The 14,373-nt window shown below is 33.7% G+C and overlaps 1 protein-coding gene across 6 annotated transcripts in view; it reads left to right on the top strand.

Moving 5' to 3' along the window:
- Nucleotides 1–14,373, top strand: part of LOC373225 (myosin II) — a 113,935-nt gene that overhangs the window by 43,840 nt on the left and 55,722 nt on the right. For 3 of the 6 annotated variants that reach the window (XM_030983969.1, XM_030983973.1, XM_030983974.1), the window contains exons 3-5: nt 3,666–3,693; nt 6,434–6,545; nt 13,348–13,404. In XM_030983969.1, the coding sequence (XP_030839829.1) occupies nt 3,666–3,693; nt 6,434–6,545; nt 13,348–13,404 (197 nt within the window). Of the gene's footprint in view, nt 1–3,665; nt 3,694–6,433; nt 6,546–11,024; nt 11,028–13,347; nt 13,405–14,373 lie in introns of all 6 variants that reach the window. The other 3 variants (XM_030983972.1, XM_030983970.1, XM_030983971.1) reach the window with 2 other exon arrangements.

Genomic DNA, 14,373 nt, shown 5'->3' with positions numbered 1-14,373 from the left:
TGTTATTCTTAGCAAAAAAGGGGAGGGGCAATTCTTAAGTTTAAGGGGGAGGGGCAAAGTTTGTTTGTATTTGATTTAAAAAATATTTTCTTGCTTGTTGTTTTTGAGATAATCGAAATAAGATTTAATCTGACTGATTCTACCAGAAATGCACTCGTAATAAGCAGCTCTCTGAATGAGAGATTTGCAGGTCATGTCATCATTTATGAAAGAACTATCTTGTTTTTCTTTAAAATTTCTTTATTTCTGCATTGTTTCTTTTCTTTTCATCGTATGATCAACATGATATCAAACAAAACAATAGCAATGTACTTGGAAATGGAGTTTCAATCATTATACATTTATAGTAATACTGCATGTATGATCTTCGTTGTCTTCCTCATATAAATCACATATAAAACGTTATGTTGAATATTATTTCTGAGTGGTTAAGTCTACAGCATTATATAAGGGGGTGGTATTTTTGTAAATACCAAATATTGAATACATGTAGTTCTCCCCCTTTGGTGTTTATATTGCATCAATTTGTTACAAATTTAAACATTAAATATTGATTCATGCAAACTGCATCCGGCATCTAAAAGCAATAACATAACAATTTCTGTGAAAGGTTTACAGTGGTTTGTTTACGTCAGAGACATAGACTTGTGAATCCAAATGAACCTTATCAACACTGGAATCACATATGTAAATACAGGGCCTCCCTCATTTACCTTTGTTACTATCAGGTTACTAAATACCCACTTAAATAAACAACCGATATTTTCCACTGCATACCACACCATTAAATCTGTTTGCTTATTACACACATTATGTAATGTAACCAGGAATATCATGAGCTTCTTAGGCTGGGTTGGTATGCAAGCTATAGTTTAAGCTTAGATTAAACACAGGTACTGGTTAATTAGATACCATCAGCATTTCAACACAACACATGAATAACATCTTTGTATAGTAGTACCATAAAGCTGAAATATACAGTTATTAGTTATCATGCTTTAAGTACTCTGTCTGTGGTTCTGGGCAAAATATTTTGGATGCAGTCCTATCATGTTCAGATCCATACATTTAGGCATCTAAATGTTGTAAATGCACAGGCAGATCAGGGGTGTGTGTGTGTGTGTGGGGGGGGGGGGGGTGAGTGAAATAACTTAAACATCCATTGAGACAGGGAGAAGAGTAAGAACAGACCCCTCTCCCTTTCAGAGCCATATGATGGCTGACAGGATTCCCATAGGGAAGTGCCTGATAATGTCACATGATTTTAACCAATACCATTAAGATGTTTATCTATAGTACACAATGACTAATACAAGAAATAAAACATATAGCTATGGTAAAGGTGAAAACAAGTTGAATGTTCTTTTATGATTAGTCCATCAAAGCTGTCCATGATAATGTTATTCATGTGTACATCCGGTTTTAGTTTGTAAGCACTCTCTTAGCAAGATGAGCTCATGCTGTGGTTCCCTGAACTCACTAAATGGTTCCAATTAATATGCAACAGTCCATGAACTTGAACTAGCTGCACTCAGTTGGGTTTGTGAGAGGGTCATATTACTGATTCCATAGAAAGCTAGGGGTGCATGAACTCTTAATTTGTCCAATAATCCAATGGAAATTGCTTCACTCTCTGTTGCAACCCAGAAGGGTGTCTGTGAAAAAGTAAAGTTAATATCCTTTTGGCTCTGAGCAGATGTGACCTTTAACCCTTTAAGAACTGAATTCTTTCATTCTCATAATGTTGAATGCTAGGATCACCATATTGTCATCTGCAGTGGGTTAAAGTGTGTTAACAAATTTAAAAGGGTTGGGAGGAAGAGGTTTGATATTATAGTATTAATGACTGCTTTGAGAGAAATAGTTGTTTTATTACGCTCAAGGGAAGGTTAGAATTGTGCTATTCCCCGAGGCTTGCCGAGGGGAATAGCCCAATTGTAACCTTCCCGAGAGCGTATGAAAACAACTATTTCTCGAATATTAAAGCAGTCATTAATACTTTTATATGCCGAAAAAAAATAGACTAAAAAATGAAAAATTAAAAATATTTATCAATTTTGTCGAAGACGGGATTCGAACTATTGCGTACAACAAGAGGTGTACCGAAAACCGACGCTTAGACCACTCGGCTATGGCCCGCCGTTAACATGCTTGGCAGTTTTCTCCAATATATACATTAAAATGGATTGAAACCGGCTTCGCGTGTGATGAATGCTTCGCAAAAGCTCCATATACGGACTCTTCTTTTACTTTTGCAATGCATATTGGCACGAACTTAGATCAAGATCTATCGGCAGATGTTGTTTTTTTGTTTTTGGAAGTTTATTTTCGTCTTCATGTCAACAATGCAAGATAAAATTGTCGGTAAGATCGATCGAGATTCAATTGTATTGAAATTACCGACCAATCCTTCGCACACATACGGCATCCTCCATCGCTCAAACCATTTTTTAACATGTAAACCTATGGGGTAACCATGGAGGCTGACCGACTTTTTTTAATAACCATGGTTATTAAAAATATTGAAATGTTTTATGCATGGTTACCGAGAATTTTACAGGAACAGTTGAAGTTTATGAATGCAATTCGACCAATCAGATGGCTGGATTTCTTAAGTGAGGTATATAAATAACATTATAAGATGAATTCTACAAGGTGATCTATGAAATGAGTTTTACAAAATATTGTCAAATTGATGCTTTTCTATAACGGTTTTCCATAATTGTTAAGTCCAACTTCGAGATAAGTTCAACTTAGGATCTTTGTGAAACAACTCCCAGTTATAATTTCATCGATACCATAGGCTGTATTTCAAAGTTTTTGGCCTATCATAAATATAGTGGTGTTTTTATCATTGACTCACTATTTTTGTGAATTTGACTACCGGTATAGAAGTATGAAAGTTCAATTTCCCATTGTAGAGTTCAAATCTTGAGAAATACCCAAGTCACAAAATGATTTGCAATATGTGCAAAGTTAGTGGGGTATGTTATGAGTTGAAGGCAGTGTGATTAAAAATCCTAGATGTTGCGTGTGCATGGTTGGTTTGCGGAAACATTCAACTGGAGGGAGGAAATCCTCAGGTTTGAGCTGGATTACACATTTGTAAACAATTTACCTCATGGTGGGTGGAAATACAGCCACAATATATACTCAGCGCTCTCATATTACCACTCTCTACAATACAGACTAAATGAGAAGTATATGGGGGAGAATACATAAATAGTTGCCTGGTTGGCTATATAGGCTACATAAAAAAAAAATCATGCTTAAATCACCTTAATATCAGTCTTGAGAGGGAGTTATAATACATAAAGAGTTTATTACTTAATATTTCATCAATTTACATGTAGACTTGATTCCACAGATGCTTCTAATATGTTCATTTGAACCAAATTCATAACCCAATACCAAAACTTTGTATTAACTTTCATATTTCCACACTTTACTAGATACATGTGTACACCTGCTTTATCAAGCAAAAATGTCAAAATTTGTTAGTCCTTCAGCTTCACGTGTATTGAATAGGTTGAATCATTTAATGATGTTTCATATGAATGATGTTTTATATAAATGATGGAGTATTTTATTTATGCACCCCACCCTCTTCAAATGTTAGTTACCTATTAAACATGTATTTTTTTCTTCTCTTTTTTTCATTGCAGATCGTGAGGACCAGTCTATCCTTTGCACGTGAGTATGATCCAAGTGGACATGAATATGAGGATAAAAGCAATGAACATATTTCTCACCAAATACCAGCACAAAGTAACAATTACATGTAGATATACAAACATGATAGTCTATTACATAAGTACATGTATACCAACATCCAACAAACATGTGTGTAACAACCAAAACACCATCACTGCCTTGCACTGCCTGTAAACAAACTAGTCAATATACATGTATGTACCAGCATCATTACAGATATCGTCAGATAAAAAACAAATACCAACCCCAACATCACCACCAACATCAAAACAATAACCAATTTATACAGAAATTATTTCATCACTAACACTTTATTTATGATAATATATGATGATATAGTTGTTTGATTTGTAAGGTGTGTTTTTCCCCTGAGGAAACAAAGTGCTATCTAGTTGATCTTCCATGATGCATTTCTTTTCACTGGGCACCCATATACATGTACTTCACCTGGGTAAAGATTTGAGAGTGGCATATACAGATAAATGCCTGGCCAGATCAGGACACTTTAAGAGTACTGAGATTGAGACACACTTACATCATCACAACTACTCCGAGCACACATGCAAGAATGAATGTCCAGTTATTAGAGTATCCATAACGACATCAATATTCACAACGACATCAATATTCATAGAGCATCAACATTTCCATTGCCATTCAACACCAGAATCAATCATCCACACTTTTGTCATTTGGACATCATACACAATTATAAACACCATGAACACCATGAGCACCTATTCTATCATCAACATCAAGTACCAATACCATACACCAGCATGTAACCAATTCCATACTTTATAACCATACACCAATCCAATTATCGACACCAAACACCAATCCAAACACCTACACAAACCATGACACAAATGCAGACACCTACAGATACTAAAACCTAAATGCCAGCCTAGCTAGACACCCACCTGTACTGACCTCAGATCACCCTGTGTATGGTTGAAAGCACTGTTATGGAATATGATCTTAGGGAACTGATATGAATCTTGAAGGTGGTGCCTGGTTAATATCTTGCATGTGTCTGTGAGAACCCAATCTGACATGTCGCCAGAAGGTGGCAATTCTCTGCATGAGGCACACCTCCCGTTCTACTTCCAATAGTCTTTGATGGTCAAACCCAGATCGATTAACCATCTAAAAGATTTTTTTAATGGAGAGAATGGTACTTTCAAAAATGTTTCCAAATGTACCAGTTCGGAATAAAAGAAATAGTTGCATTTTATCAATTGTTAATGTATCCATCAAGACATGATATTGTTTTGATGTTTTGGAGAGAGTCTTGATGTTTATGTCTTGGTTACTAAAATAGTATTGAATGAAGCATTTTTTTTTAGCAAAGTCTTACAAAAAAGTAGCATTGAAAAGTTCCTTTTTATGTTAATTAAATAATTTGATTGATTTATCCTGTCAAAGCACCGAAAGCTATAGGCGTAATCTGCATTTGTGGAATCTGCAGTGATTTGTGAAGTTGAATCACATTATGTGGGACTGATTTTTTTATGTTGATCAACTATGACATGGCTCAAAAAATAAATACAATAAGCATTTATAATATTGAGTGGTTTTGCTCTCAGACAACTGAGGTCAGGAAACCTTTGTAATCTAAATCATGTTTTGACACCGAGTCTGTAATCTTACAGTACAATCGTGATTTAGTTTGAATTCCAGTACTATTTTTAGGAAGAATTCTATGCCACAAGCATTGTTTTGCATGAGCAAAAATATGACCCAATATTTAGTTGAATAGTTGCAGTCAGATCCCTAGAAGGTGTTTCGGTTTACTTCTTATATTACCTGTTAGATTTTGTAAATATCAATCTGCATTGACCTTACCAATCAAATGCTTTAAACGGGAACTTTGATAAGAACAAGAAAGCTTATCTGCCACCCCAGTCGTTGTATCTTGCCTGTACTATTGCCTTGTGGGATATGTCATTTTTGGAAAGAATGTGAAAATATGTTTGTCACATTCGACTGTGAACTCCCTTGACTCCATACAGTTCACTTTATTTCACTGGATAAAAATCTGGCAAGGTCTTGTAGATTTGTAGAGAATTTAAAGTGGATTAGTTAGTTCTTATTTAGTTAGTTTTTTTTAGTTTTCAAACTATGATATGCAATGATGATACAAATCTGTTGCCCTAAAGTGTGATAATTACATACTGAACGTGATTTTAAAAAGAAAAAAAAATGCATATGTTGAATTCTGGGAATAAAGAAAATTAGGAATATCCCACAAAATATCATAATTTTTTTCTCCAAAAAATGATATACTGAATGAATTTTATAGAAAATTCATAATACATATAGCTATGTTGAAAGAGGAAGAAGACATCATTATATCATGAGCGTGTTGCCCTATATTTAGATTCCTGTGTTGGTGCTTTCAAAAGTTTGTATTTATTTTACTGGTAAAAAGTAAACAATATGAAAATATATAAATTGATGCAATGATGAATTGGAATAGCTTTTAGGACACTGTTAGCTTTAATTCTTATCTAGTAATTCCCACTACTCTAAGGTTACATCAATTTTTTTGGGGATGTAAAATAACAATTTCTGGTCTTCTTCCATTTCTCATAATAATAATATACGGTAAACATCTTCACATTGAATAAAAAATATGTAATGTTTGGTTTGTCAGAGCTTTGTCATTTATTTCCGAAGTGGATTAATGTCTTGAGCTTGTTCTTTATATACTCAGTGGAGAATCCGGAGCTGGAAAGACAGAGAACACCAAGAAAGTCATCCAATACCTAGCCCATGTAGCTGCTAGCAAGAACACCAAGGGCTCATCTACAATCCATAGTATACAAGTAAGTATTCAACTAGTATTCAACTATTTAACCAGCTTAATCATTAGCAGCTGCACCAGTCATTTAGTGGGTAGAGATTCTGAGAAAGGTATGGTTTTTAGACAGATGAATATTTGCAGAATAAACATGAAATTGTTTGCCAACAGATATTTACGAGTATTTTGAAAATGATATCACATTGCTCTCTTGTTTAATATGGATTCAGTTCTTACTGATGTGGTATTGAAATGTTTACTAAATAGAAGAAAGGTGTGTTGTAAAACATTTCAAAAGATTTTAAAGATACACATTTTTGATTTTTGTAATGAAGTTTTCTGACAGTGTGCTAGAAACCATTGGACAGTATTTCCCTTTGACCAGAATCTCTGCTGACTAAATGCAAATATCATCTCATTTATTTCATACTTACTTTCACAAGAAAAGAAAGGCATCTGTGATTTAATTATTGAAAGTTGATTGTTCAGAAGGGGTCAAATGATTATTTCAGAAATGATTGGAAATACATTTTTTCCAATGCTAATAACTTCCCATTGAGGCTATAACAAGTTGGAAAAAACAACATTCTATTAAAGCAATGCCATTAATACTCTAGTATACAATGTGGTAGCTTATTTAGTTTGATATTGATCAATGGTTTAACACTAAGTAGATGTTTTTTAATTTAGCTTTATTAACAAAGTGAAGATGTTGATTATCTCTAATGATAAAGCTTTAGCAGAGCATAGCTTCATGTAATTTTTATGGTGATTTGATAACAGCTTTTATGTTATGAAACAGCTCTATGTAGTTAAAAGACCGTGTATATCAATTATAATTCAAAAAATTGATTGAAAATGTATTCATAACTGGTTCTCTAATCCTGCTAAAGATGTCTTTAATCTTAATTTTGCTTATAAAGGTATATTATGCTTTTAATCTGAAAAAAAGTATTACTTGTGGTGCCAACGGATGTGCAACTTTACATATTTTTTTTTAGTATAAGAAGTCATTGCATAAACAATGCTTAGAAGTTGGAATGATTATTACTTATAGGTATACCCAAACAGTGTTGGAGTCCCTAGTGTCTGTTTGGAGATGGAAGGACCTTAACTCATATACCCTAACACAGAGTTAATGCCCTTCTGGCACTGAACAGATGTTATTAATAATACAAAATAATAGTCTTAATGAATTACCCCTTGATAATGATGCTACATGTATGTAGAAGTTGTTGCATAAGGACCATGGAGGTCTGTGCATCAGTATGAATGTACTATCAAAATACTTACTTTGTGTTTATGGTTGTCATGGGCAACGATACTCAATTTGACACAAATTTTGGTGCAGCACACCACCTATATGTACAACATGGCAGGCTTCACCTAGTCTAAGAATATCATCTCCAACACTGTTTGAGCAACCCTCTAATTGATATGGTTTTGGGGTATTTTTTTGTTGATACTTTTCTTTTGGTGCATGAAGGTGTATTTGATACAGGAATGCAAGTTTATCTAATTTCAGATATATTTTTACTGTCATGATTAATAAATATTTTGATTGAAGTAACTTGATTCAGATTCTTTCCATGAATTTGCTCTTATAAATAATCTACTCTCCTCTTTGACCCTTAAAGAAAGAACAGTCTGAACAATCCAAAGCAATTAAAGATGAAAGAATCTGAATAGTACTTTTAAGTTATTATATTTCTTTCTTATGTGATTCCTACCAAGAATCCCCTAATATGCATGCTTAATGGGATATATATTAGTTGACATGTCTCTTAGAGAAACTATTCTTTTTCATGGGGTTTAGCAAATTATTATTTGCTCTGCATCATTATCCATCATATTATGATAAACTAGTTTTTGTAGCGAGATTACTGCATGGTTATGTGTTCTTGGTGTTTTTTCTTTCTCTGAAAGCTTATCAACTTTTGAAAGTACTTTTCTTAAAGTTTTGTTTCTTTTAGTTGAGTTCCATGCCTATTTGCTCATCTAATCTAAATGTTAGGTTTTTGTATAGGTCCCATCTTGTTTTTTTCCTTGTCCAATCCTTAAAGAGCCAAGGATATATCATCTTTGAGAGATGTGATAGTAGAGTCTTTGAAGTGTGTGTGCATGGAGTATGACATATGATAGTGCATGTGTTTTGCTTGTAATGATCTAATTTGATTGAATTTTTGAAAGAGTGTGCAAATGGGACACATGTAGGGCATTTCCAAAAGGGCACATTTCTCATTACTTTTTTGTACATTGTTGAACGAATCTATGCTTTTTCTGTGAGGAAGTAAAAACAAGTTTCATCTATTGCCTTTTTGGCAGTGTTAACTAATACAATGGTACAACCTACATCCGGTTTGTGTTTCTTGAGTCATATATGAGGGTATATCACATTTCAAGATGGTTGAAGAAGAAGAAAATATATGCTGTAGACCAGTTAGGATTTCAGTGACTATTTTGACAAGGAAGTTAAGATATAATTCAGGCCTGGGCATATGGAATTTTAACTTTTTGGTTTCATCATAATTTTTGTCAGCAATGTTCTGATAAATATACAAATAATGAAGAAATCATTGAAGTATAGGAAAGTTGAAAGATGGAGCCTGCACTGATATGCCATACTCAAGATAAACAAGTTTTAATTCATAAATTAAGTAAGATATACCTAAGATTCAGAGTTTGTTGCCCTATTTGAATGATACGATACATCATTCTTTCAAGAGTGAAAATGGGATGGCTGTGAGCTAGGACTGATACAGTAATGACATACCAGAGAAAAGGTTTAATAAATACATCAGCATATCAACACTTTAATATTTAACATTAACATTTTTATATTGAACTTTGGCACAGGAATGCCATAAACTTGTCAAAGATATGTGGCAAACCTGTCAACTTCATACCGACTCTAACAACGTTTGGATGTATATCAAAAAAGCAGATCAGGTTTTAAGTTGTTGACAACAAAATATATAATTCACTTTTCATACTGATGTTCTGACATGCCAAGATCTAGAATTGCTTCAGGAATGGATATGCATGTTGGTATGTAGAAACCTGGGCAGAATTACACGCTTGTTGTGACGTCTTTTGGGGAAAATTCAGTCTCCATGCAATGGTGAAGAAAGGAGAGAAAAAAAAAAAATTAATATAACATAGCTTTAATGATTTTATAGTTCTTGGGAATTCTTAGTCCAGAATGACTTTATAAAGTAGATTTCATTGCAGAGAAAAAAAAATAAGCCTCTAAATGTGCTGAAAAGCATTTCATTATTAAACAGGTTCACATAGACATCTTTTGGGAGACAAAACTTGCCTTACTTTTATTAAAGCTTCCCTTACTTTTATTAAAGCTTCTTCTTGGGTTAGTATGTGACAAAGTGAAGGTTTTTAACAACATTTGGAATATAAGTGAAAATAATTTTTAAAAGACTTTTTTCTTCTTGTGAATGTACAAGTTCAGGTGGTGGTTGGCATGCTCCCAATTTAACGGAAGAGGCGTTCCAAATTACCGCTGTCGGCAAGTTCAGAAACCTGATGACATTTCCTATTTGACGGAGTGCTAGTCGATCCACCCCCATGTTGCTAATGTAGTCACGTAATTAGACTCAAGGTCCAATGTGGGCTAATTATGCACTCATTTAAGGTGCCTCTCACATGAAAACACACATGTGGCTACATTATGGCTCCAAGCAGTCCCGCCCGTCTACAACTTTTAAAAAAGCTGAAGCAGTGAACAGGCTATATGAACATTATAAACGAGAAGGCTGTGTCAACAGGCCATGTTTATATGGCAATGTAAATACATTTTGCTGGAGCTCAAATGATTAACAAAAAAAAAATCAAGTGTCTGTTAGATTGTCCTTCCTTCAATTCTCATTCATGATTCCATTTCAAATCTCATTGTAAGGACACATTCAAATTGTTTTCGCACTGACTCCAAACATCAAAGATGTCCGATAACTGTCTAAACATGTTTTTCTTTCACATTTTCAAAGAAGCCCTAGAGTTGATTTACTATCAGAAAGCTCTTTAAGACGGTTAGCCCTCAGATTATTACATCCAGACATAACTGCTTGCATAGCTGAATTCTATAGGGAATGGGAGCAAAACATGCAAGGATTTCAGTATATGGGACCATGTGACACCCCCATGCCATTTGAAATTGGCTTGTTATGCTGGAGTTTGCAATCAGACTAGTAATAACAACGTTGATGAAATCAATTGAATGTTTCCCCAGGGCTAAGCCTTTCATTGTCATATTAAACGGTATTTCATTCCATAATAAAATGTTGTGAGGGAATATTTGACATTTAGGGGAAAAAGTAGAATGATGCCGATAAGTGGATTTTTTTGTAGATGTTCTGAGAATGTTGATATTAAGGCTTTGTTTTCTATCATAGTATGATTAGAGAGAGAGAAGCAGAGAATTTGAATATTCGAAAAGGGAGAGGCAGAGAGAGAGAGAGAGAGAGAGAGAGATGAGTCAAAAGATTGTAAGCAGGTTTGTTTTTCTTCTTCATTTTTTTTCGGGGGGGGGGGGGGATGTCATATTTCTGAGAAAACAATACATTGAAGGTAAATGAGAGTTTTGAATGCAAGGCAACTTACCCCTAGGTTAGGATTCCCCCAATTTTTGTCAAAGGCCTAATTTGTTTTTATTGATAATTCCATCTTACGATTTTTGTTTGCTGATGTTACTCTTTGTTTTTATAGTGCAGTGTTCTTTAAATTGTCAAATTTTAATAAATTTGTTTGTTGTTGTTGATCAGTTTTGGAATGACAATTACATTAAGTGCTCTGATATTATAATTTGATATTCTTTGCGACTTGAGTGTTTTATTCTACTTTTTGATTGCATGCTTTTTGAGAGAGAGAGTGATGTTTGTGTTTGCTAAAAAGCTACAGTATTGAGATTCCCTTTTTTTCATTGTTTGCTAGCATTCAAAAGATTTTTAGTTCACTTTACACTGAAACCTTTTTCCTGTTTCGAGTGCTTTATTTATACACATTCTTTGAAAAATGATCTCATGAATGTGTTTCTCCCTTTCTCTCTTCCTCTTTCTCTCTTTACTTTCTTATGGAGTGTAGCAGGTAAGATAATTGAAAGCAAGGATGGACTTCTGAAACTTTCTTAATTATTTTTCATTTCATTCGCAGTTTATATTATCACACCAACTTCACATACTACATGATACATATATGACTTTATAATTTGTATATCAGGTTTCATTTGGTTTACTGCAGGACACATGCATATTCTTTAATGACATTTATTCATTATTTTATATTTACATTGGTGAAGGCTCATATGGGATTTGTGTAGGGAGAACTGCTTCAAAATATGGGTATTCCACCATTGGTACTAAACTATCTCGAACTATTTTTATTCTGCTTTTCTTTCATCTCTTTAACTGCTTTTAACACTTGAGTCACTTTATTTAGGTAATTATTGTACATTTAATTTCCTTTTACAGTATAAGGAATGGGAAAGATCTTCCAAGAACATTTTTTTTAAATATTACAGTCTTGTTTATAAAATCAACACTGTTATTTGATGAAAACATATGCTTTCAAAAATTATATTATTTTCAGTAACTAGACATTTATATTTTAGTTTATTAACGCATTAATGACACTGCATTTTATAGCCACAACGCATCTCCATTTTTATATATCGCTGATGTTATTGATTCCATTGAGATATAGCTACATTTTACAAGTATGCATCCTATTTATCCATAGATGAAATAGCTCTCCTCAATCATACCACATATATTATTTTTCTAGAACTTTTCGCAATCAGTTTCTCACTAAAAGCATTAGTTTATTAAGTTGATGGTAAATTATTACGATATGTATTCTTTTCAAACATATTTTGCTCCAATTACTAGTACATTCTTTCTATTCAGGAATGAAGGACATCGAGGGGGAGGGGGTGGGGGAATACATTGATTTATGTGAAGGTTTTTTTTTTTTCTTGTTTGAATGTGGGCTGGGCTGAATGTGATTGTGCTTTAGTATGCTTGTGATTTATTTTGAGGAGTACAGTGGGAATGGAGAATTGGGATTCTTCGTCCCTGTGTGTTATGAGTGTATGTTCATGTATGTGTGCGTGTAAGTGTGTATGTATGTATGTCTGTTTGTCACTTTACTGAAGTTGAACACATTTTGTATGTTTAGGTGTACAATATGTCTGAGTGTGTAATGACCGTTCTTTATTGGGCTTTCTTCATTTTCTTTGGCATATTGTAGTGATGTCTTGGTTTGATGGAAGTGACTACAGTATGTACAAGAAAGTCAAATTAAGAGGCATTCTAGGTTGTTGGCCTGGGTTTCTTGAACCGTAAGAGAAATTGATGAATATCGACAAATAATTGTTGTTTCCATCTTTAGTTTAAGTTTCTGTAAAAGTGCTTGGAAAGGGAAAGATTGACAAAATATGTTTATTCTGGACACGTTTGATTTCCTGATGCAATTCATGCCATTTCTTTATTGAAATTCATATTGAATCTCACAAGAATAAAATTTGTATCTACTTAGATTTATCACTTATTTATCAATTCATGACCTTTTAATGCTTTGTACGTACATGTATTGCAGATTTCTATTTCACTCCCTTTCCTAACTCCTATGTCTATGAATTTTCGCCATCCTCCCATCTTAAAAGAATAGTGTACTTCAGCTACAATACCCTTCCTCTGTTACACCCCTCTTCTGTACCCCACCTTTGTACCCCACCACGCCCACTCTCTGTCCTGTTTTTTAATAATGTAGACTGGTTTGTACACCATGTTCTCTGTTCATGTTTCCATTTTTTTCAGGAATTAGCTGGAGATAGGATTAAGAAAAAAAAAGTTACCTATCAATTACCAAATGCGGTATGTTTACACTTGTTTTTGCAATTGTTGTTGAATTCTACTTTGAAAAGAAAAAAAACCTCCCTTGCTGTTTGAATTGATTTGCATTCGTGTTCAGAATTACGGCACAGTTTTGTGTTTCGTTCAACACTTTAGCCAGGATTTATTGCACTAATACTTATATATTGATTGATGTGTTCCCAATTATATGTATGTATCCCTCCTTTGTGAAATGTGTTTATATCTCAAGGTTTGCTTAATTCAGCCATACAAGAATGCTCCATTCTTTGAAGTGTTTATTTGCATAAATATGCTGAATGTTCATTTACAAATGCATTGCAAATTGTGATTGAGGGGAAAAAAAATGATGTTGCTTCAAAATTGTGACATTTCAGACAAAATTAAAATTCCCTTTTTGTTCATTTTTATAAAGGGAAGGGACATTATTGATATATTTAGTTTGAAATTGTACTTAAAAAAACCTTTTGGAGTTCTGTTTTATAGTGGTTTTAATAGTAACATATGTTTATACAATTTATAATACAGCTATGTCAAAAGAAAAAGATTTTGTGATAATTATGATAAAGGGATTTGATGCCATTTATTATGTAAACTCCTTTTACAGGGAAGTAAATGAAATAGTTTGAAAAGTTAGTATAGAGGGAGTACTTTTAAAACTGGCCCCATGTTTTTCATAGCATATAATATATGGTCTTCCTTTGATCGTTGATGGCTAAGCTGTGACACACTATTGAAGATTCAAGAAAGATAAGTGGCTGACATCTTGACAAAGTGAGATAAATAGAGTGTTCTAATAGAAAGAATAGAATGAGAGAACACCATATGTGGGTGAAATAGGATCTTCCGCTTGTTATCTGCTGGTGGTTTGGCCAGTCATGTCAGTATCCCATTTCACGGAACTAGAATTTCTATGAAGTAGCTAAATAAACATACATGCCTAGTTTTTATAATAGAGTAATGTCAGGCAAA

Source organism: Strongylocentrotus purpuratus, unplaced genomic scaffold (genome assembly GCF_000002235.5).
Source record: "Strongylocentrotus purpuratus isolate Spur 01 unplaced genomic scaffold, Spur_5.0 spur5_scaffold_14, whole genome shotgun sequence".
In the NCBI taxonomy this organism is placed as follows: domain Eukaryota; kingdom Metazoa; phylum Echinodermata; class Echinoidea; order Camarodonta; family Strongylocentrotidae; genus Strongylocentrotus; species Strongylocentrotus purpuratus.
Note: the sequence above shows the minus strand (reverse complement) of the source record. Positions and strands in the feature narration are given on the sequence as shown.